A 24,677-nucleotide genomic window follows, 5' to 3' on the forward strand; every position below is an offset into this window, starting at 1 on the left:
ACTGTGCTGATGACCATTTCAAAATATTGTTTGTATTTCTGTTTACCTAAGCTACAACAGTTACACTTGATAAAAGATTAATCAGATCCGCGAAGTCTTTGCTGGGCAGAGGAAGGTAGGTATAGGTAGATCTGCCACCCACAGATTTTACTTTAGCAAGCTGCTTGATAGCTTGTTCCAGTAGTAATATTTTTATATCTTTCAAAATGTGAATTTATCCAGCTTAAGTCCGATTAATTAAGTTTTCTTTAAAGAATAATTTACATTTTATATTTGATGCATGCATTTTTAATTCACTTCAGGAATCTTTGTATTGATTATATCGACATTTCCGCAAGGTGACATGCTTAGTGATAAGGTTTGAAGTGTGATATAGTCTAGGAGAGCCAGTAGTGAAGGAGAAGCCAGAGAAAAGGTATTGAAGATGGTGGGGTCTACTGCTAGACTGGCTACTTTGGTGCTCGTTACATTAACATGTTTTAACAACGGAGGCTGTCATCAACAACAACTAGCAGGTAAGGGTAATGGTATCGCTGGCCACCTTAAGCTAATCAGTAAACGAGAATGAAAATATTCCCTCAGTCGTCAGGCTGATATATCACAAACTTGACAGCTATGAACAGATAACTAATGTCTCAAGCCAGTCACTTAAAGAGTGAAAATATTCCCTCAGTCGTCAGGCTGATATATCACAAACTTGACAGCTATGAACAGATAACTAATGTCTCAAGCCAGTCTCTTAATGCTTACTGCAGCAACCCACCCATACGAGAACGTTGTGTTTCACACTCTATAACGATGTTATTGTAGGTTATTTCAAATTCCTATAAATTCACGCAAGCATGCACGCACAACAAGGTTAGTTCCAGAGCTAAGGTTAATGTCCTACGAAGGGAAATTGGGCAGGAGGGTTAGGGTAAACATGATAACAACATACAAAATACTGCGAGGAATAGATAAGGTGGACAGAAACAGGATGTTCCAGAGAGGGGACACAGAAACAAGGGGTCACAATTGGAAGCTGAAGACTCAGATGAGTCAAAGGGATGTTAGGAAGTATTTTTTCAGTCATAGAGTTGTCAGGAAGTGGAATAGTCTGGCAAGTGATGTTGTGGAGGCAGGAACCATACATAGTTTTAAGACGAGGTATGATAAAGCTCATGGAGCAGGGAGAGAGAAGACCAAGTAGCGACCAATGAAGAGGCAGGGCCAGGAGCTGAGTCTCGACCCCTGCAACTACAATTAGGTGAGTACAATTAGGTGAGTGCAGACACATAGACACACACACACACACACAGTAGGGACACCGAGCGCGCGAGTCACGCCTTCGGTGCTCCACGAATATAAGTGTTTTTGAGGGCTACCCAAGTGTTCTGCAAGGGTTGCAAAGTGTGTCAGGGTAGTGAACAATCCTAGAAGCGATTTTTAATCTGCCTGAGCCACATAAGTGTGGGGAGAGCCACAATTTTGTAAGTGATCTAGAAAATAAAAACGTTGTGGCCCAGAGTGGGCAGGCTAGTGTGTAAGGCGACGTTGTCACGTGTCACCCAAGAAAGATAATAAAGTGAAACAATCGTGTGACAGTGAGAGAAATACAGTGAATAGGGTACATTATTAACGAGAAGAAATTGAGGTGGATCTACGCCAGGGTCACATCGAGCTGGACAATCTACAGGCTGCTACAGCTGCATTGCAAGTACTGTATTCACCTATGAGTGGTGGTTTGGGTGTGGGTCAGGTTCCAATTAACCGCCAAGCTGATAGTGAATGGTCTCTCATAGCACGATAAAGAATAGGCACTCAAGTATTCAATAAGGAATAGCAATTGGTAATCCATTGAACAAGGGGAGTAACTTACTATAAGCTAGGTGGCAGGACAAGCATAGGCAACATTGTAAGCAGGTGCGGGTCAAGTCCCAGGAGGATGGGGGTCAGGTCACAAGAGGTTGTGGTCACAAGCGACCACTGAGACTCCACATTACACTCCAATGACAACTCACCTACTTTTCTGACACATAATAAACCCACACAATTCCACACATAATTACACACACATACACACACACACACACACACACATACACACACACACACACACACACACACACACACACACGCACACACACACACACACACACAAACACACACACACACACACACATATCCAGACTCACACATACACTCCCCCCCTCCCCACCAACATCTCACTCCTTCCCCTGATCTCACCCCTCCCTCCTTCCCCCTCTCCCTCTCCCACTCACGCACTTGCTTCTCCCTCCTTCCCACTCCCCATATTCCCCCCTAAATCCCCCTCCCCACTCCTCTCCCACATAGCCACAGTTCCTCCTCTACCTTCCCCCCCGCCCCACACTCTGACATACACACTACTAACCTAACACACAGAATTACATAGGTTTCCCACTGTGAGGTAATCAGGATAAAACAAAAATGGGTTGCCAGAGAGCAGGAAGAAAAACCAAGGGACAGGAGGAGGAAGCTGCAAAGGAAGATTTGGCAGCAGAGCTCATAAAAAGGGAACATGGATGGGAAATGAAACTAGAAGAACTTAGCATGAGAATGGAAGAGAGGATAGATATGGAAAGCAGGAAGTGGGAGGTGCAAGTCAAAGCAGCAGAGGCTAGGATACAGAGTTTAGAAGAGGAACTGAAAAATCTGAAACAGCCTAAAGAACTAAAGAACATTTTGGGATTGACATCAGAGACTGGTACCTCAGTCACAAATAAGGGGACTGTAGGGAAGGAAGGAGCAAAACTGCATGTAGAAGCTCTATCAGAGGAGACTGTAGTAAATGAAAGAGCTAAGCTATATGTGGAGGCCCTAACAGACCACAGAAGAGCCCAGGGAAAGCCGAGAAGGGAAAATGACAGGCCACTGAGCCCAAGAACATTAGCTAGTGAAACTGAAGAAAGGAAAGCTGCAATTGAGGAAATTAAATTGACTGAGGGGATACACAAGGATATGCAGTGGGAGAATGAAAGGGTGAGGTCAGACTTTGTGTATGGGCTCCAGGAAGTTGAAGGGGAAACATATGAAGCAAGAAAACAAGGGGAAAAAAAGTAATTGAAAGCATCATAAAAGCAATAGGAGAAGACGACATGACCCAGCTGGAAAATTTTCGGAGAATAGGGGGGTTTGTAAAAAAAAGAACCCAGCCAGTGAAAGTGACCTTCAAGTCAGAATTGACTCGGAACAGGATCCTGCAGGAGAAAGCACGATTAAGGGACATGCCGGCATACAGGAAGGTGTATCTCAACCATGACAGAACACAAGAAGAAAGGCAGAAACTGAGAGAGATGGTACAAAGGCGAAAGGAGGAAAGAAAGGGGATGGAGAAGACAGACAGGAGATCCCAGACCCAAGAAGATCAAATACAGCCTCCCTCACAACTTCCTATAGAAGCCTCCCAACCAGGTCAACCCCAGTGCAACCAAACACTCTAAACCAAAACACCCATGTCACATCCAATGCCCCCACCCACTGCATTACAAACTCCACCCCCACAGCAACCACCCATAGTTCATTATCAGGTCTCCCACTTCCCCAACCCCAATATACCTCCCAGACCACAGTCTTAGAAAAGAAGTTGAAGGTGTGGTATACAAATGCAGATGGAATAACAAATAAGTATGAGGAGTGGCATGAAAGAATCAAGGAGACATCCCCAGACATAATAGCACTCACTGAAACAAAACTCACCAGAATAATAACAGATTCAATCTTTCCATCCGGATATCAAATCCTCAGGAAAGACAGAGGGAGGAGAGGGGGAGGAGAAGTTGCACTGCCCATTAAAAACCAGTGGGGTTTTGAGAAAATGGAAGGAATGGATGGCACGGGCGAAAGGGACTACTTAGTGGGAACAATCCAGTCTGAGGGACATAAGGTGATAATTGCAGTAATGTACAACCCACCACAGAACTGCAGGACACAAAGAGAAGAATATGATGAGAGCAACAGAGCAATGGTCGACACACTAGCCGAGGTGGCCAGGAGAGCACACATGGGTGAGCAAAGTTACTAGTTATGGGTGATTTCAATCACAAGGAGATTGACTGGGAAAACCTGGAGCCCCATGGAGATCCCGAAACATGGAGAGCCAAGATGATGGATGTGGAACTGGAAAACCTCATGCATCAACATGTTAGAGACACTACCAGAGAGAGAGGAGAGGATGAACCAGCAAGACTGGACCTTGTATTCACCTTGAGTAGTTCGGACATCGAGGATATCATGTATGAAAGGCCCCTGGGAGCTAGTGATCATATGGTTCTGTGCTTCGACTACATAGTTGAGCTCCAAGTGGAGAGAGTAGCAGGAATACGTTGGGAAAAACCAAACTACAAAAGGGGGAACTACTCAGGCATGAGGAACTTTCTTCAAGACATTCAGTGGGAGAGGGAACTGACAGGAAAACCAGTACAAGAAATGATGGACTATGTGGCAACAAAATGCAAGGAGGCAGAGAAGAGGTTTGTTCCCAAGGGAAACAGAAATAATGGGAAGAACAGAACCAGTCCTTGGTTCACCCAAAGGTGTAGGGAGGCAAAAACCAGGTGTACTAAAGAATGGAAAAGGTACAGATGACAGAGAACTCAGGAAAATAAAGAGATTAGCCGAAGAACCAGAAACGAATATGCACAGATAAGAAGGGAGGCTCAGCGACAATATGAAAATGACATAGCATCGAAAGTCAAGACTGACCCGAAGCTGTTGTACAGCAACATCAGGGGGAAAACAACAGTCAAGGACCAGGTAATCAGACTGAGGAAGGGTGATTGGGAGTTCACAAGAAACGACCGAGAGGTATGTCAGGAGCTCAACACGAGATTTAAAGAAGTATTTACAGTGGAAACCAGTAGGACTCCAGGAAATCAGAACTGGGGGGGGGGGTACACCAGCAAGTGCTGGATGAGGTACATATAACCAAGGAGAAGGTGAAGAAGTTGCTAGGCGAACTTGACACCTCAAAGGCGGTGGGACCAGACAACATCTCTCCATGGGTCCTTAAAGAGGGAGCAGAGATACTGTGTGTGCCATTAACAAAGATCTTCAACACATCATTTGAAACTGGGCAACTCCCTGAGGTATGGAAGATGGCAAATGTAGTCCCAATTTTTAAAAAGGGAGACAGACATGAGGCACTAAACTACAGACCTGTATCACTAACGTGTATAGTATGCAAGGTCATGGAGAAGATCATCAGGAGGAGAGTGATGGAGCACCTGGAAAGAAACAAGGGTATAATTGACAACCAGCACGGTTTCAGGGAAGGAAAATCCTGTGTCACAAACCTACTAGAGTTTTATGACAAGGTGACAGAAGTAAGAAAAGAGAGAGAGGGGTGGATCGACTGCATTTTTTTGAACTGAAAGAAGGCCTTCGACACAGTTCCTCACAAGAGGTTACTGCAAAAGCTAGAGGATCAGGCACACATAACAGGAAAGGCACTGCAATGGATCAGAGAATACCTGATAGGGAGGCAACAACGAGTCATGGTACGTGACGAGGTGTCAGAGTGGGCGCCTGTGACAAGCGGGGTTCCACAGGGGTCAGTCCTAGGACCTGTGCTGTTCTTGGTATATGTGAACGACATAATGGAGGGGATAGACTCAGAAGTGTCCTTGTTTGCAGATGATGTGAAGTTAATGAGAAGAATCAAATCGGATGAGGATCAGGCAGGACTACAAAGAGACCTGGACAGGCTACAAGCCTTGTCCAGCAACTGGCTCCTTGAGTTTAACCCTGCCAAATGCAAAGTCATGAAGATTGGGGAAGGGCAAAGAAGACCGCAGACACAATATAGTTTAGATGGCCAAAGACTGCAAACCTCACTCAAGGTAAAAGATCTGGGGGTGAGTATAACACCTAGCATATCTCCTGAGGCGCACATCAATCAGATAACTGCTGCAGCATACGGGCGCCTGGCAAACCTACGGATAGCGTTCCGATACCTCAGTAAGGATTCGTTCAAGACTCTGTATACCATTTACATCAGGCCCATACTAGAGTATGCAGCACCAGTTTGGAATCCACACCTAGTCAAGTACGTCAAGAAATTAGAGAAAGTGCAAAGGTTTGCAACAAGACTAGTCCCAGAGCTACGGGGATTGTCCTACGAAGAAAGGTTGAGGGAAATCGGCCTGACGACACTGGAGGACAGGAGGGTCAGGGGAGACATGATAACGACATATAAAATACTGTGCGGAATAGACAAGGTGGACAAAGACGGGATGTTCCAGAGAAGGGACACAGAAACAAGGGGTCACAATTGGAAGTTGAAGACTCAGATGAATCAAAGGGATTTTAGGAAATATTTCTTCAGTCATAGAGTTGTCAGGCCGTGGAAGAGCCTAGAAAGTGATGTAGCGGAGGCTATGATAAAGCTCATGGAGCAGGGAGAGAGAGGACCTAGTAGCAATCAGCGAAGAGGTGGGGCCAGGAGCTATGACTCGACCCCTGCAGCCACAAATAGGTGAGTACACAGACACAGACACACACACACCCACACACACACACACACACACACACACACACACACACACACACACACACACACACACACACACACACACACACATACACACACACACACACACACACACACACACACACACACTCACACACACACTCCCCCCTCTCTCACTCACACTCTCTCTTCCCCTTTTTCCTTCTCACTATCCCCCTCTCTTTGTACCTTCCCTTCTCTCTCTCTCTCTCTCTCTCTCTCTCTCTCTCTCTCTCTCTCTCTCTCTCTCTCTCTCTCTCTCTCTCTCTCTCTCTCTCTCTTTCTCTTTCTCTCTCTCCATCTCTTCCCCATTTTTCCCTTCTCACTCTCCCCATCTCCTTCCCTTCCCTTCTCTCTCTATCCCCCTCTCACACTCTCTCTCCCCCTTTCCCTTCTCACTCTTACCCTCTCTCACTCCTTCTACCTTTCCCTTCTCTCTTCTCTTTAAAAAAAAAATGGTGGGGACTCGCATGAACCAAGGATCAGATGAGAATGGTTCTGGTAGGGAGGAGTGGATGGAAGAGCAGTGGAAAAGGATGGAACAAGAGTGGGAGAGAAAATTAGGAGAGCTTTCTGAAAAAATGGAGAAAGAGCTCTCTGTGAAATTGGAAAAGAGGTTGGAGAAGGAGACAAAGAATTGGGAGGCACAAGTCGAAACTGCAGTAGCCAAGATTAGGGTCCTAGAAGTTGAGATAAATAGGCTGAAGCGAGTTACAGGGGCAGTGACCAGAGAAGACACAGCATATGAAGCTGCGAGGCCGAACAGGAAGGAAGGAATTATGAATTATGCTAAGGTCATATCAGCCTGCCATGGAGGGCCAAGAAGTGAAAGGGAAGAACAGCTGGGTGCAGATGGAGAGGGTGATAGGTCGAATGCTGAGGCACAACCATGCTATCAAGAGCCACTGGAAAAATCAAGGGAGAAACTGACCACATACAGGCAGGATCCAGAGTCACAGAGGGTGAGGCATTGGGAGGAGGAAAGGGCAAAATCAGTGTTTATCCATGGGCTTCAGGAGAGAGAGGAAAGGACACACACTGAAAGGCAGCAGGAAGAAAGAAAGTAGATTGAGAAAATCATCACGGAAATAGGTGAAGAGATGGACGAGATTGTAAATTTTCAGAGAATAGGGGGTACTTGAAGGGGAGAAACCGACCAATCAAGCTGATTCTCAGGACGGAAACAGTGTGGAACAGGATCCTCCAAGAGAAACCATGATTGAAATACTCAGAAGAGTACAAGAGGGTGTTCCTAGACAGAGACAGAACACAATCAGAACGACAACAGCTGAGGGAGAGGACAAAAAAGCGAAAGGAGCTAGGAAAAGAGACAAGGATGGAACCAGCAGAGGTCAGTCAGAGCAGAACAGAACAGCAAGGGCAAGCACACACACAACTATTCTCAGAACCATACAACCTATCACACCATCCCAACACACACTACAATCCATACCCACAGCCTCCACCCAACACCGAGCTATAGAATCCCACAGTATGCTACCAGGTCTCCCACCCTCACAGGCCCCCCAAACCACAGTGTTGGAAAGGAAACTGAAGGTATGGTACACAAACGTTGATGGAATAACAAATAAGTGGGAGGAGTGGCATGAAAGAGTCAAAGAGGCATCACCGGACATCATAGCTCTCACAGAAACCAAGCTTACAGGTATGATAACAGATGCCATCTTTCCAACGGGATACCAAATCCTGAGGAAAGACAGAGGGAACAGGGGGGGTGGAGGAGTGGCATTGCTGATCAAAAATCGCTGGAGTTTTGATGAGCTGGAGAGAGGAGACAGCGGAGAAGAAAGTGATTGCATAGCGGGAACGCTTCACTCTGGAGGTCCCAAGGTGGTAATAGCAGTGATGTATAACCCACCACAGAACAGCAGGAGGCCAAGGCAAGAATACGACGAGAGCAATAGAGCGATGGTTGACACACTAGCTACAGTGGCCAGAAGAGCTCATGCATGCAGGGCAAAGCTCCTGATCATGGGTGACTTTAACCACAAGGAGATCGATTGGGAGAACTTGGACCCACATGGGGGCCAAGATACATGGAGGGCTAAGATGATGGAGGTGGTACTGGAAAACTTCATGTACCAACACGTAAGGGACACTACAAGAGAGAGAGGAGAGGATGAACCAGCAAGGCTGGGCTTAGTATTCACCTTGAGTAGTGCAGATATCGAGGACATCACATATGAAAGACCCCTTGGGGCCAGTGACCATGTGGTTTTAAGCTTCGAATACACAGTAGAGCTACAAGTGGAGGGAGAAGCAGGAAGGCCAGGACGAATGAAGCCAAACTACAAGAAAGGGGACTACACAGGAATGAGGAACTTCCTGAACGGGGTTCAGTGGGACAGAGAACTGGCAGGGAAGCCAGTTAATGAGATGATGGAATATGTAGCAACAAAATGCGAGGAGGCTGAGGAGAGATTTGTACCCAAGGGTAACAGGAATAATGAAAAAGCCAGGATGAGCCCATGGTTTACCCAAAGGTGCAGGGAGGCAAAAACCAAGTGTGCTAGGGAAGAAATATAGAAGGCAAAGGACCCAGGAGAATAAGGAGAGCAGTCGTAGAGCCAGAAACGAATATGCACAGATAAGAAGGGAGGCCCAAAGACAATATGAAAATGACATAGCAGCGAAAGCCAAATCTGACCCGAAACTGTTGTACAGCCACATCAGGAGGAAAACAACAGTCAAGGACCAGGTAATCAGGCTAAGGAAGGAAGGAGGAGAGACAACAAGAAATGACCGAGAAGTATGTGAGGAACTCAACAAGAGATTCAAAGAAGTGTTCACAGAGGAGACAGAAGGGGCTCCAGAAAGACGGAGAGGTGGGGCACACCACCATGTGCCTGAAGTGCACATCAACCAAATAACTGCTGCAGCAAATGGGCGTCTAGCAAACCTCAGAACAGCATTCCGACATCTTAATAAGGAATCGTTCAAGACCCTGTACACCGTGTACGTTAGGCCCATATTGGAGTATGCGGCACCAGTTTGGAACCCACACCTAGCCAGGCACGTAAAGAACCTAGAGAAAGTGCAAAGGTTTGCAACAAGACTAGTCCCAGAGCTAAGAGGTATGTCCTACTAGAAGAGGTTAAGGGAAATCAAGCTGACGACACTGGAGGACAGGAGAGATAGGGGGGATATAATAACGACATACAAAATACTGAGAGGAATTGACAAGGTGGACAAAGACAGGATGTTCCAGAGATTGGACACAGTAACAAGGGGACACAGTTAGGAGTTGAAGACACAGATGAATCACAGGGATGTTAGGAAGTATTTCTTCAGCCACAGAGTAGTCAGTAAGTGGAATAGTTTGGGAAGCGATGTAGTGGAGGCAGGATCCATACATAGCTTTAAGCAGAGGTATGATAAAGCTCACGGTTCAGGGAGAGTGACCTAGTAGCGATCAGTGAAGAGGAGGGCCAGGAGCTCGGACTCGACCCCCGCAACCTCAACTAGGTGAGAACTAGGTGAGTACACGTGAGTGACCAATAAATGTGAGGCAGAGGAGGGGCTTGTACCCAAGGGCAATAGAAATAATGGAAAGACCAGAACGAGCTCTTGGTTCATCCAAATGTGTAGAGACGAAAACTGTGTTAGAGAATGGAAAAAATATAGAAGACAATTGACCCAGGAAAATAAGATTAGGTGAAGAGCTAGAAATAAATATGCGTGAATAAGGAGGGAGGCCCAGTGGTAATGCAAGAATGACATAGCATCGAAAGCTAAGTCTGACGCAAAGCTGTTGTACAGCTACATCAGGAGGAAAACAATAGTCAAGGACCAGGTAATCAGGCTGAGGAAGGAAGGAAGAGAGATCACAAGAAATGACAAAGAAGTATGTGAAGAGCTAAGCACGAGATTTAAGGAAGCACTTTCAGTGGGGATAGAATGGACTCCAGCAAACCGGAATGGTACTGTACGCCAACAAGTGCTGGACACACTACATATAACCGAGGAGGAAGAGAGAGGCTGCTATGTGAACTAGATACCTCAAAGGCGGTGGGACTGGATAACATCTGTCCATAGGTCCGGAGAGAGGGAGCAGAGAAGTTGTGTGTGCCACAAACAACACTCTTCAACACATCTGTTGAAACAGGGCAATTACCTGAGGTGTGGAAGACAGCAAATGTAGTCCTAATCTTTAAGAAAGGAGACAGGCAGGTAGCTTTAAACTATGGAGCAGTGTCACTGACATGTATAATATGCAAAGTCAAGAAGAAGTTTATCAGAAAAGACTGGTGGAACACCTAAAAAAGAATGAGCTTATATGGAATACCCTCCAGGTAGACTCCAGCTAGAAAAGGCATTGCAGTGGATCAAAGAATACCTGAAGGAAAGAAACAACGAGTGATGGTACGTGACGAGGTATAAGCATGGGCGCCTGTGACGAGCGGGGTTCCACAAGGGTCAGTCCTAGAGCCGGTGCTATTTTTTATATAGGTGAATGACATGACGGAAGAGATAGATTCAGAAGTGTCACTGTTTACAGACGACATTAAACTAATGCAGAGAATTCAAGCGGATGAAGATCAGGCAGGACTATAAAGGGATCTGGACAGGCTGCAAGCCTGGTCCAGCAACTGGCTCCTGGAGTTTAACCCCACCAAATGCAAAGTCATGAAGATTGGGGAAGATCAAAGAAGACCGCAGACAAAGTACAGGCTAGGGGGTCAAAGACTGTAAGCTTCACTAAAGGAAAGGGATCTTGGGGTGAGTATAATAATGAGCACATCTCCTGAGGAGCACATCAACCAAATAACTGGTACAGTATATGGGCGCCTTGAAAACCTAGGAATAGCATTTCGATACCTCAGTAAGAAGTCGTTCAAGACTGTACACCGTGTACGTCAGGCTCATATTGGAGTACACAGCACCAGTATGGAACCCACATCTTGTCAACCACGTCCAGATATTAGAGAAAGTGCAAAGGTTTGTAACAAGACTATTCCCGGATCTAAGGGGTATGTCCTACGAGGAGAGGTTAAGGGAAATGAACCTGACGACACTGGATGACAGGACGGATAGGGTGGACATGATAACGACATGTAAAATACTGAGAGGAGTTGATAAGGTGAATAAGGACAGGAAGTTTCAGAGATGGGACACAGCAACAAGGGTTACAACTGGAGGTTGAAGACTCAGATGAATCACAAGAATATTCGGAAGTGTTTTTCAGTCATAGAGTTGTCAGGAGGTGGAATAACTTATAGATACAATAAAGCTCATGGAGCAGGGAGAGAGTGGACCTATTAGCGACCAGCGAATTTGCGGGGCCAGGAGCTGTGAATCGATCGCTGCAAGCGCAAATAGGTAAGCACACACACACACCCCAGAACACAGTGTTGGAGAGGAAACTGAAGGTCTGCTACACAGATGCTGCTGGAATAACGAATAAGTTGGAGGAGTGGCATGAAAGAGTCAAAGAGGCATCACCGGACATCATAGCTCTCACAGAAACCAAGCTCACGAGAATGATAACAGAGCTGGAGAGAGGAGATATAGAAGAAGCAAGAAGGTGGAAATTGCAGTGATGTATAACCCTCCACAGAACAGCAGGAGACCAAGGCAAGAGTGTGATGAGAGTAACAGAGCGATGGTTGACACACTAGCTGAAGTGGCCAGAAGGGCTCATGCGAGCAGGGCAAAGCTGTTGATTATGGGTGACTTCAATCACAAGGAAATCGACTGGGAGAACTTGGAGCCACATGGGGTACCAGAAACGTGGAGGGCTAATATGATGGAGGTGGTACTGGAAAACCTCATGTACATGACCAGTGAAACCAAATTACAAGAGAGGGGACTGCACAGGTATGAAGGATTTCCAACACGGGGTTCAGTGGGACAGAGAACCGGCAGGGAAGTCAGTAAACAAGATGATGGAATAGGTGACAACAATATGCAAGGAAGCTGAGGAGAGGTTTATATCTAAGGGTAACAGAAATAACACCTAGCCAAGCAGGTAAGGAAACTAGGGAAAGTGCAAAGGTTTGCAGCAAGACTAGTCCCGGAGCTAAGGTGCATGTCCTACGAGGAGAAGTTAAGGGAAATCGACCTGACAGCACTGGATGACAGGAGTGATAGGGGGATATGTTAATGACATATAAAATATTGAGAGGAATCGACAAGGTGGACAGAAACAGGATGTTCAAGAGATGGGACACAGCAACAACGGGTCACAGTTGGAAGTTGAAGACTCAGATAAATTACAGGGATGTTAGGAAGTATTTCTTCAGTCACAGAGTAGTCAGGAAGTGGAATAGTCGGGGAAGCGATGTAGTGGAGGCAGGATCCATACATAGCTTTAAGAAGTGGCATGATAAAGCTCATGGAGCAAGAAGAGTGATCAAGTAGAGATCAGTGAAGAGGAGGGGCCAGGAGCTGTGACTCGACCCCTGCAACCACAAATAGATGAGGTGAATATACACATAGCTTATATTAGATCTGGGTATAAAAAAAAATATATCAGAAATCAGGCAAACAATTCGAGAAAGATTTCCAAGTTCGTGAGTACATGAGAACATAAGAATATAAGAAAGAAGAAACACTGCAACAGACCTACTGGCCTATGCAAGGCAGGTCCAATTCTCCTACCGGCTTAAGCTCACTGACCTAGTGACCTTTAGCTCACTGACCGTCTGACCTCACTGAACCTAGTGAGGTCAGACACGTCACTTAAAGGAGGAGCACGGCATCCGACCTGGTAGCACAAGCTAGTTAGGTCCAATTCACACCCACCCACACCCACTCATGTATTTATCTAGCCTATTTTTAAAACTACACAACGTCTTAGCTTCTATAACTGTACTCGGGAGTTTGTTCCACTCATCCACAACTCTATTACCAAACCAGTGCTTTTCTATATCCTTCCTGAATCTGAATTTTTCCAATTTAAAACCATTGCTGCGAGTCGTGTCTATGCTAGATATTTTTAGCACGCTATTTACATCCCCTTTATTAATTCATGTTTTCCATTTATACACGTCAGTCATATCCCCCCTAATTCTACGCCTTTCGAGAGAGTGCAGATTCAGGGCCCTCAGTCTATCCTCATAGGGAAGATTTCTGATACATGGGATCAACTTTGTGCGTTTTCCAGAGCATTTATATCCATTCTGTAATACGGTGACTAGAACTGTGCAGTATAATCTAAATGAGGCCTAACCAAGGATATATAGAGTTGAAGAACAACCTGAGGACTTCTATTATATATACTTCTGCTACGAAGCCAAGAATTCTGTTAGCTTTATTGCGAACACTAATACACTGTTGTCTTGGTTTCAGATTACTGCTAACCAGAACTCCTAAATCCTTCTCGCAATCCGTAATATTAAGATCTACATTATTTAATTTATATGTGCCATGGTTATTTTCCTGTCCAACATTTAGAACTTTGCATTTGTCTATATTAAACTGCATCTGCCACTGCTCCCACCACTACATCAGTGTATTCAAATCATCCTGGAGTGCTCTGATGTCCTCATTAGAATGAATTGGTCATCAGCAAATTTGCTTATGTTGCTATTTATTCCCTCATCTATGTCGTTTATGTAGATTTTGAACAACAAGGGGCCCAACATTGACCCCTGCGGAGCACCGCTTGTAACGTGTCCCCCATTCTGATTTCTCCCCGTTTATGCAAACTCTGCTGCCTATTTGTCAACCATGCCTCTACCCAGCAAAAAATTTCTCCTCCTATTCCGTGTGCCTTAAGTTTCCTCAGTAGTCTCTGATGTGGAACTCTATCGAAAGCCTTACTGAAGTTCATATACAAAATATCATATTCATTACCATGATCTACCTCCTCAAACATTTTAGTGAAGAAAGTGAGTAAATTCGTAAGACAGGAACGCCCCTTCGTAAAACCGTGTTGAGATTCATTAATCAATTTATGCCTTTCAAGATGGCTACAAATTGCTTCGGCAATTATTGATACCATAAATTTACCAACTATGGAAGCAAGGCTTATTGGTCTATAGTTCGAAGCTAAGGACCTGTCACCTGCCTTGTAAATAGGTACTATATTTGCCATTTTCCACTTGTCTGGCACTATGCCAGTTTGAAGTGATATATTGAAAATATTAGCCAAAGGTATGCTAAGTTCCTCTTTACATTCCTTTAAAACCCTTGCAAATAGTTCATCAGGACGTGGAGATATGTTAGGTTTTAATTTTTCTATTTGTCTGAGGACCATGTCACTGCTACCCTAATCATACATAGTTTATTATCGTCCTTTTCTACATAATTTATTATTTCTGAAATTTCGCTAATATTTTCCTGAGTAAAAACTGAGAGGAAGCAGGTATTGAAAAGTTCACACATTTCCTTATCCCTGTCAGCGATCTAACATAAGAACATAAGAACATAAGAAAGGAGGAACACTGCAGCAGGCCTATTGGCCCATACTAGGCAGGTCCTTTACAATCCTTCCCACTAACAAAATATTTGCCCAACCCAATTTGTAATGCTACCCAAGAAATAAGTTTTGATGATTCTATTTATTCATTATGCAAGTCTCACTCAAATCCAACCCCTCTCACTCATGTATTTATCCAACCTAAATTTGAAACTACCCAACATTTTAGCTTCAATAATCCTAGTAGGAAGACTGTTCCACTCATCAACTACCCTATTTCCAAACCAATACTTTCCTATATCCTTTCGAAATCTAAACTTATCTAATTTGAATCCATTATTGCAAGTTCTCTCTTGGAAAGATATCCTCAAGATCTTATTTATATCCCCTTTGTTAATACCCATCTTCCACTTGTACACTTCGATCATGTCTCCCCTCATTCTTCGTCTTACAAGTGAATGTAGTTTAACCCTTTGACTGTCGCAACCCCAAATCCTGAGGTGTCTCCTGGTGTCACAAAATTCCCCCCCCCCCAAAAAAAAACTATTTTTTTCTTATGAAATTAAAGAGAATTTTTTCCCAATTGTAATGACACCAAAAGAACGAAATTTGATGGAAAACTGACGGAATTACGCTCTCGCGAATTAGCGACCTTGGCGATATTTACGAGTCGGCGATTTCGCCCACTTTGAGCCCTATTTTCGGCTAATTCCATTGCTCCAATCGACCAAACTCATAGCTATTTCTTTAGAACTCCATTTTTTCTATCGATTGAGTACAAGAAACTGCCCCTTTACCGATTTCAACTACCCAATAACGTGGTCAGAAATTTGCAATTTGGCCAATTTCACGAAAATTAAAAAATATGACAATTTCAAAATAGGGTCCAGAATGAACAATGCAGACATTCCTGGCTCTAAAATAACATTTTCTTTGTTAATAAGTCATGTCTCCAGGCCCCTCTAATATTACTCTTGCCTTCTAATTTGAATTTTTATTCAAACAAAAAATAGACGATTTACTGTTATGCAGACTACTGCAATATTGTAATAATTGTATAAATAATGTCAACCCATTCATGACTGCATATCAGAATGGCTACTTGGACATTTATTGGAAAATGACATTATTTGTTTACTTTTGAACATCGGCAAAAATCAAACATTTCCCCTACTTTGAGCTCCATTTCAAGGTTCATTTCATAGTAAAACCATTCAAAATCACCTCTATTTCTATAATATGTTTTCCATTCTATCAAATCAGACCAAGAAAACAAGAATACAACCATAAATACTATACAAAAATAGACCACAAAGTCAGCTTGATTTGAAGCCGCTAGAATTTATGAGTATATATACACGTCAAAAACGGAGGCTCGTAAGATGTATATATACTACCAAAACAGTCAAAGGGTTAAGAGTCTTCAATCGTTCTTCGTACGGAAGATTTCTAATGCTATGTGCTAATTTAGATTTCTTCGTTAAATGTTTTCTAAAGAATTTATATCCATTCTGTAATATGGAGACCAGAACTGAGCTGCATAATCTAGGTGAGGCCTTACTAAGGATGTATAAAGATGCAGTATAACCTCTGGACTTCTGTTGCTTACACTTCTTGATATAAATCCCAATAATCTATTTGCCTTATTACATACGCTTAGGCATTGCTGTCTTGGTTTAAGGTTGCTGCTTACCATAACCCCCAAGTCCTTTTTGCAATCTGTATGACTAAGTTTTACATTATTTAACTTATAAGTGCTAGGGTTATGGACACTCCTGAGCTTCAGAACCTTGCATTTATCTACACTGAACTGCATCTGCCACTTTTCTGACCAACAACTGAGTTTCTCTAAATCCTCCTGAAGTTCCCTGACATCTACGTTTGAATCAATTATCCTACCTATCTTTGTGTCATTGGCGAATTTGCTCATATCACTAGTAATACCCTCATCAAGGTCGTTGATATATAGTATTATAAACAACAACGGGCCTAAGACTGATACCTGTGGTACGCCACAGGGATCCCCACTTGGATTTAACCCCATTTAAGCATACTCTCTGCTTCCTATTAGTGAGCCATGACTCAATCCATGAGAGCACTTTTTCCCCAATCTCATGAGCTGCCACTTTCTTTAACAGTCTCTGGTGTGGTACTCCATCAAAAGCCTTACTAAAATCTAAATAAACAATACTGAATTCTTTACCACGATCAATGGCCTCAAAAGCTTTACTGAAGAAAGTTAATAAATTAGTTAGGCAGGAACGGCCCCTCGTGAATCCATGCTGAGTATCATTAATCAAGCTGTGCTTATCCAGATGGCTTCTTATAATATCAGCTATAACTGACTAGTAATTTGCCTACAATTGAGGTCAGGCTTATTGGGCGGTAATTTGACGATAATGACTTGTCCCCTGCTTTAAAAATAGGAATTACATTAGCCATCTTCCACATATCAGACACTACACCTGTTTGAAGAGAATATTAAAAATATTAGTCAATGGTTCACAAAGTTCCATTTTACACTCTTTAAGAACCCTTGAAAAAAGTTCATCAGGGCCTGGGGATTTACATCTGACCTGAGTTACTCTTAAGTGGGCCTATTTTGTCCCTAAAAGAACCCTTTGGGTTAGTCTTCGAATCCCTTGCGACTTAAACCTCATAATCCCTTTTTTCTTTTCTTATTCCTTTTTCATTTCTCCCTTTAATTGAATATATTGATTTCTTAACTGCCCTTTCCCTCTTTTGATACGTCTATATATACGTCTCTTTTGATCCGTGAGATGTTTTAATCTATTGTTTATCCGTTTGGGATAATTTTTGTTAGATCTAATTTCCCTACTCGGGACAAAAGTCGTCTGGGCAGCTAGCACTATGCTCTGAAATACGTGATATTGGCAACCAACTCTACCTACCTGACACATAGTAAGGTCGTCCCAATTTAGCCCACTCAGGTAATTTCTCATACCCATGAAGTCGGCGAAGCGAAAATCTGGGACAGCGACTTGACTGCAGTTATCTGGGTAATGCCATGATATATTGAAACTAAGTGATTTGTGATCACTTTCCCCTAGCTCATCACTAACCTCAAGATTATTAACTAGTGATTCTTTGTTGGCAAGAACCAAGTCGCAGATTGTTTCCTCTAGTTGGTTCTGTCGCAAACTGTTTTAAAATGCAGTCTTGAACAGCATCAAGAAAGTCACTAGACTCAAGATTTCCTGTCACATCGTTCCAATCAATTTGTCTAAAGTTGAAATCTCCCATTAACACAACATTTTCATATCTAGATGCCTTATGAATTTCGTCCCATAGCAGCTTACTTTACACCCTATCAAGGTTTGGGGGCCTATAAATCACACCAAAAATTAATTTTTCACGACCTTCGAGAAACTGTTACCAAACAGATTCTTTGTCTGATGTTTCTAATCTTACATCTTGTCTAATGCAACAGTTTAATTTATCTCTGACATACATCACCACTCCACCACCCTTCCTGTTGACACTATCAGTGTGGAATAGTTTATAACCCTGTATGTTGCTTTCAAAAGAGATTTCTCTATCTTTCAAGTTGAACCAGGTCTCTGTTACAGCAATAATATCTACATTACATGCACTTGCAAGTAATATTAGCTCATCTGTCTTATTTCTTAGACTCCTACTATTTGTATAGTAAACCTCTACTATCTCTCTGTGTTTGTTGAGCAATTGCTTTGCCTTTATTAGCAACTTTATTTTGAATATTGTCTTCTTAACATATCTCTGGGGTATCCTGGTAATATCTGATGTTTTCATTCCTAATACTGCAGCCTGATTGTTTCCCACAAACACCCATGCCTCTCTAATCTGTCATTGTAAATTGCTAGACAAGTCATCAATGACCCCCTCAATCGAACTGGCTAACGCCACCACTCTAGCCCCACAGAGATAAACCCCATCCCTTGCATACATATCATACTTGCCTTAGAACTTGTCCCAGTTATCAATGAATGGGATTCCAAGTTCCTTGCAGTACCTGTCTAGCCAGCAGTTTATACCAATTGCCCTAGACATCCTTTCATTGCCCACTCATGACTCACGAAATCGTAATGACACGATTGCAAACAAACCATACCACGGGTGGGGTCTGATCCCGCTGCCAGAGAGTCTCAAAACTCCAGACCGTCGCGTTAGCCACTGAACCAGCTAGCCACAATAAGATTCATCCAACTAGGTATATTTCTACACCATAGGAAGGTTAGCATAGGCACCACTGTGACCACAAATGCAAGTTTTTACAGACGAATCTCCAGCTAGCGTGGCCGTGCTAGCTAGCTGCTCCAGTGGCTAACGCGACGGTCTGGAGTTTTGAGACTCTCTGACCGTGGAATCAAACCCCACCCGTGGTATGGTTTGTTTGCAATCGTGTCATTACGATTTCGTGAGTCATGTTAACGGCTTTGAGGGAACTTGAGCTAGAGTTCGTCACGGCCACGCTAGCTGGAGATTCGTCTGTAAAATCTTGCATTTGTGGTCACAGTGGTGCCTATGCTAACCTTCCTATGGTGTAGAAATATACCTAGTTGGACGAATCTTATTCTGGCTAGTTGGTCCAGTGGCTAACGCGACAGTCTGGAGTTTTGAGACTCTCTGACCGCGGGATCAAACCCCACCCGTGGTATGGATTGCCCACTCCCTTTCTAGGCAAGATGCTACATATGATAGGGATGCCTCCCTTAGACCTGACAGCTTCTATGGCTGACCTGTACTTATCCAGCAGATCCTGTCTCCTGCCCTTCCTGATATCATTTCCACCAGCACTACTGACATAATATTATCCAACCTGCTGACTATATCACCATCACCAGCTCCTGGGAGGCACACCCTCTGTCTGACCTTCCTATCCCTGCTACAAAAAGCACAGTCCATATATCTTACCTGAGATTCTCCTACAATTAGAATATTCTTATCTTGACTAGCAGGGAAGTCAGTGGTACCTTTAACCTCACTAACCACTGAAGTACGCTCCTCCTGGAGAACACAGAATCGATTTCCTACCTTCATATCTTCTCTATTAACTTTCCTTATCTTCCTTCTTCTTGAACTGTGAACCACTTGCCACTTAAAGCAGCTGCAACTCTTTACCTCACTGCTGGTATCCTTTACCTCACCAGCTCCAACCATCTCACACTTGCTCCCAAGCCCAGCTAAGCGAAGCTTCAGCCTCCTATTTTCCTCCCGACGAAGTAGAACCTCCTTATTCAACACTTTAACCTGAGATTCCAAAACACTACAGCAAGCCATATTGCTCAGTAACACCTCACACTAATTCCCAGACAGCTTAGGACAGTGACCCCACGTGACCTCTGACTGCAGTGTACCAGGGTGAAAATATAAGAAACAATGTGAAATATTACTTAACTCTGCCAAAAGCTTTGAGAATAGTTGGCAATCTCAAAAATGTCTAAATGAAAGACCTAATCTATCAGTTGGTTCAGCATATCTTGCACCTTAACCTATGATATCTAAGAGTCAACATCACAAGACATTATATCACATCTCCAACCTTCACTTTAATACGTGTTCACGGAATTTTCCTTTAACATGGGAAAGGAAATGCTACTCTGGAGTGTAGATAACATCTTAACTGTTGTGCAAGGAAGGTATAAAATACCGACAATATGAAAGTTAAGACACATGTGCAACATCTTGATATCTTTATTGTAGACGTTTCGCCATCCAGTGGCTTTATCAATACAGATTCTAGGACATAATTGGAAGACAGTAGAACTATATACAAAAGATGAGGTAATCAGTCCCTCAGCCTTGGAGTTAGTGTTCACAGCATCGTTAGTGTTCACATCGATGCTGTGAACACTAACTCCAAGGCTGAGGGACTGATTACCTCATCTTTTGTATATAGTTCTACTGTCTTCCAATTATGTCCTAGAATCTGTATTGATAAAGCCACTGGATGGCGAAACGTCTACAATAAAGATATCCAGATGTTGCACATGTGTCTTAACTTTCATAACATCTTAACTAAGTAATTTAGAGAAAACTTGCATTCAATGATCCTCCTTAACTTATTATTGGTCGTAGTGGATTGTTTGGCACTCCGAGGACCTACTGATATAACGACATTTATTGTGGTTACATCTTTAATTGCGCCTGGGTAATTACGTTAATTTATCGTTAGTGTATCAGGGTGACGCAAGAGTGAGGTTATATCTGAGTGAAATAATCACACACTTACCCAAAGTCTCTTGAATGAGACAAGCAAGTCTTATCTAAGGAGACCAAACATTATCACAGTAGTACCTGGCACGATGATTGAACACATACGGACACACACACACACACACACACACACACACACACACACACACACACACACACACACACACACACACACACACACAGACGCAGCAGAGCTCATAAAAAGGGATCATGAATGGGAAAAGAAACTAGAAGAACTTAGCATGAGAATGGAAGAGAGGATAGATATGGAAAGCAGGAAGTGGGAGGTGCATGTCAAAGCAGCAGAAGCTAGGATGCAGAGTTTAGAAGAGGAACTGAAAAATCTGAAACAGCCTAAAGAACTAAAGAACATTTTGGGATTGACAACAGAGACTGCTACCTCAGCCACAAATAAGGGGACTGTAGGGAAAGAAGGGGCACAACTGCATGGAGATGCTCTATCAGAGGAGACTGTAGCAAATGAAAGAGCTAAGCTTTATGTGGAGGCCCTAACAGACAACAACAGAGCCCAAGGAAAGCCGAGAAGGGAAAATGACAGGCCACTGAGCCCAAGTACATTAGCCAGTGAAAATGATGAAAGGAAAGCTGCAGTGGAGGAAACCAAATTAAATGAGGGGATACACAGGGATATGCAGTGGGAGAATGAAAGGGTGAGGTCAGTCTTTGTGCATGGGCTCCAGGAAGTCGAAGGGGAAACATATGAAGCAAGAAAACAAGGGGAAAAAAAAGCAATTGAAAGCATCATGAAAGCAATAGGAGAAGACGATATGACCCAGCTGGAAAATTTTCGGAGAATAGGGGGGTTTGTAAAAAAAAGAACCCGGCCAGTGAGAGTGACCTTCAAGGCAGAAGCGACTCGGACCAGGATACTGCAGGAGAAAGCACGATTAAGGGACATGACGGCATACAGGAGGGTGTATCTCGACCGCGACAGAACACAAGAAGAAAGGAAGAAACTGAGAGAGGTGGTACAAAGGCGAAAGGAGGAAAGAGAGGGGATGGAGAAGACAGACAGGAGATCCCAGACCCAGGAAGAAGATCTAATACAGCCTCCCTCACAACTTTCTATAGAAGCCTCCCAACCAGGTCAACCCCAGTGCAACCAAACACTCTAAATCAAAACACCCATGCCACATCCAATGCCCCCACCCACTACATTACAAACTTCACCCCCACAGCAACAACCAATAGTTCCTTACCATGTCTCCCACTTCCCCAACCCCAATATACTTCCCAGACCACAGTCTTAGAAAAGAAGTTGAAGGTGTGGTATACAAATGCAGACGGAATAACAAACAAGTATGAGGAGTGGCACGAAAGAATCAAAGAGACATCCCCAGACATAATAGCACTCACAGAAACAAAACTCACCAGAATAATAACAGATTCAATCTTTCCATCCGGATATCAAATCTTCAGGAAAGACAGAGGGAGGAGAGGGGGAGGAGGAGTTGCACTGCTCATTAAAAACCAGTGGGGTTTTGAGAAAATGGAAGGAATGGATGGCATGGGCGAAAGGGACTACTTAGTAGGAACAATCCAGTCTGAGGGACATAAGGTGATAATTGCAGTAATGTACAACCCACCACAGAACTGCAGGAGGCCAAGAGAAGAATACGATGAGAGCAACAGAGCAATGATCAACACACTAGCCGAGGTGGCCAGGAGAGCACACATGGGGGGAGCAAAGTTACTAGTTATGGGTGATTTCAATCACAAGGAGATTGACTGGGAAAACCTGGAGCCCCATGGGGGTCCCGAAACATGGAGAGCCAAGATGATGGATGTGGTACTGGAGAACCTCATGCATCAACATGTTAGAGACACTACCAGAGAGAGAGGAGAGGATGAACCAGCAAGGTTGGACCTTGTATTCACCATGAGTAGTTCGGACATCGAGGGTATCATGTATGAAAGGCCCCTGGGAGCTAGTGATCATGTGGTTCTGTGCTTCGACTACATAGTTGAGCTCCAAGTGGAGAGAGTAGCAGGAATAAGCTGGGAAAAACCAAACTACAAAAGGGGGAACTACTCAGGCATGAGGAACTTCCTTCAAGACATTCAGTGGGAGAGGGAACTGACAGGAAAACCAGTACAAGAAATGATGGACTATGTAGCAACAAAATGCAAGGAGGCAGAGGAGAGGTTTGTTCCCAAGGGAAACAGAAATAATGGGAAGAACAGAACGAGTCCTTGGTTCACCCAAAGGTGTAGGGAGGCAAAAACTAGGTGTACTAGAGAATGGAAAAGGTACAGAAGACAGAGAACTCAGGAAAATAAAGAAATCAGCCGAAGAGCCAGAAACGAATATGCACAGATAAGAAGGGAGGCTCAGAGACAATATGAAAATGACATAGCATCAAAAGTAAAGACTGACCCGAAGCTGTTGTACAGCCACATCAGGAGGAAAACAACAGTCAAGGACCAGGTAATCAGACTGAGGAAGGGTGATGGGGAATTCACAAGAAACGACCGAGAGGTATGTCAGGAGCTCAACACAAGATTTAAAGAGGTATTTACAGTGGAAACCAGTAGGACTCCAAGAAATCAGAACAGGGGGGCACACCAGCAAGTGCTGGATGAGGTACATATAACCAAGGAGGAGGTGAAGAAGCTGCTATGCGAACTTGACACCTCAAAGGCGGTGGGACCAGACAACATCTCTCCATGGGTCCTTAAAGAGGGAGCAGAGATATTGTGTGAGCCATTAACAAAGATCTTCAACACATCATTTGAAACTGGGCAACTCCCTGAGGTATGGAAAATGGCAAATGTAGTCCCAATTTTTAAAAAGGGAGACAGACATGAGGCACTAAACCTGTATCTCTAACGTGTATAGTATGCAAGGTCATGGAGAAGATCATCAGGAGGAGAGTGGTGGGGCACCTGGAAAGAAACAAGTGTATAATTGACAACCAGCACGGTTTCAGGGAAGGAAAATCCTGTGTCACAAACCTACTAGAGTTTTATGACAAGGTGACAGAAGTAAGACAAGAGAGAGAGGGGTGGATCGACTGCGTATTTTTGGACTGCAAGAAGGCTTTCGACACAGTTCCTCACAAGAGGTTACTGCAAAAGCTAGAGGACCAGGCACACATAACAGGAAAGGCACTGCAATGGATCAGAGAATATCTGACAGGGAGGAAACAACGAGTCATGGTACGCGACGAGGTGTCAGAGTGAGCGCCTGTGACAAGCGGGGTTCCACAGGGGTCAGTCCTAGGACCTGTGCTGTTCTTGGTATACGTGAACGACATAACGGAAGGGATAGACTCAGAAGTGTCCTTGTTTGCAGACGATGTGAAGTTAATGAGAAGAATCGAATCGGACGAGGATCAGGCAGGACTACAAAGAGATCTGGACAGGCTACAAGCCTGGTCCAGCAACTGGCTCCTTGAATTTAACCCTGCCAAATGCAAAGTCATGAAGATTGGGGAAGGGCAAAGAAGACCGCAGACACAATATAGTTTAGATGGCCAAAGACTGCAAACCTCACTAAAGGAAAAAGATCTGGGGGTGAGTATAACACCG

General features: G+C 43.9%; 1 protein-coding gene across 1 annotated transcript in view; it reads left to right on the forward strand.

Annotated features, from left to right (window-relative positions):
- The first annotated feature begins 358 nt into the window (after nt 1-358).
- Nucleotides 359-24,677, forward strand: part of LOC128692908 (O-acyltransferase like protein) — a 235,800-nt gene continuing 211,481 nt past the window's right edge. Inside the window, exon 1 of the mRNA XM_070081377.1 lies at nt 359-515. Coding sequence (XP_069937478.1) covers nt 425-515 — 91 coding nt within the window. The 5' untranslated portion in view covers nt 359-424. The remainder of the gene's footprint in view (nt 516-24,677) is intronic.

Source organism: Cherax quadricarinatus, chromosome 6, assembly GCF_038502225.1.
Source record: "Cherax quadricarinatus isolate ZL_2023a chromosome 6, ASM3850222v1, whole genome shotgun sequence".
Classification (NCBI taxonomy): domain Eukaryota; kingdom Metazoa; phylum Arthropoda; class Malacostraca; order Decapoda; family Parastacidae; genus Cherax; species Cherax quadricarinatus.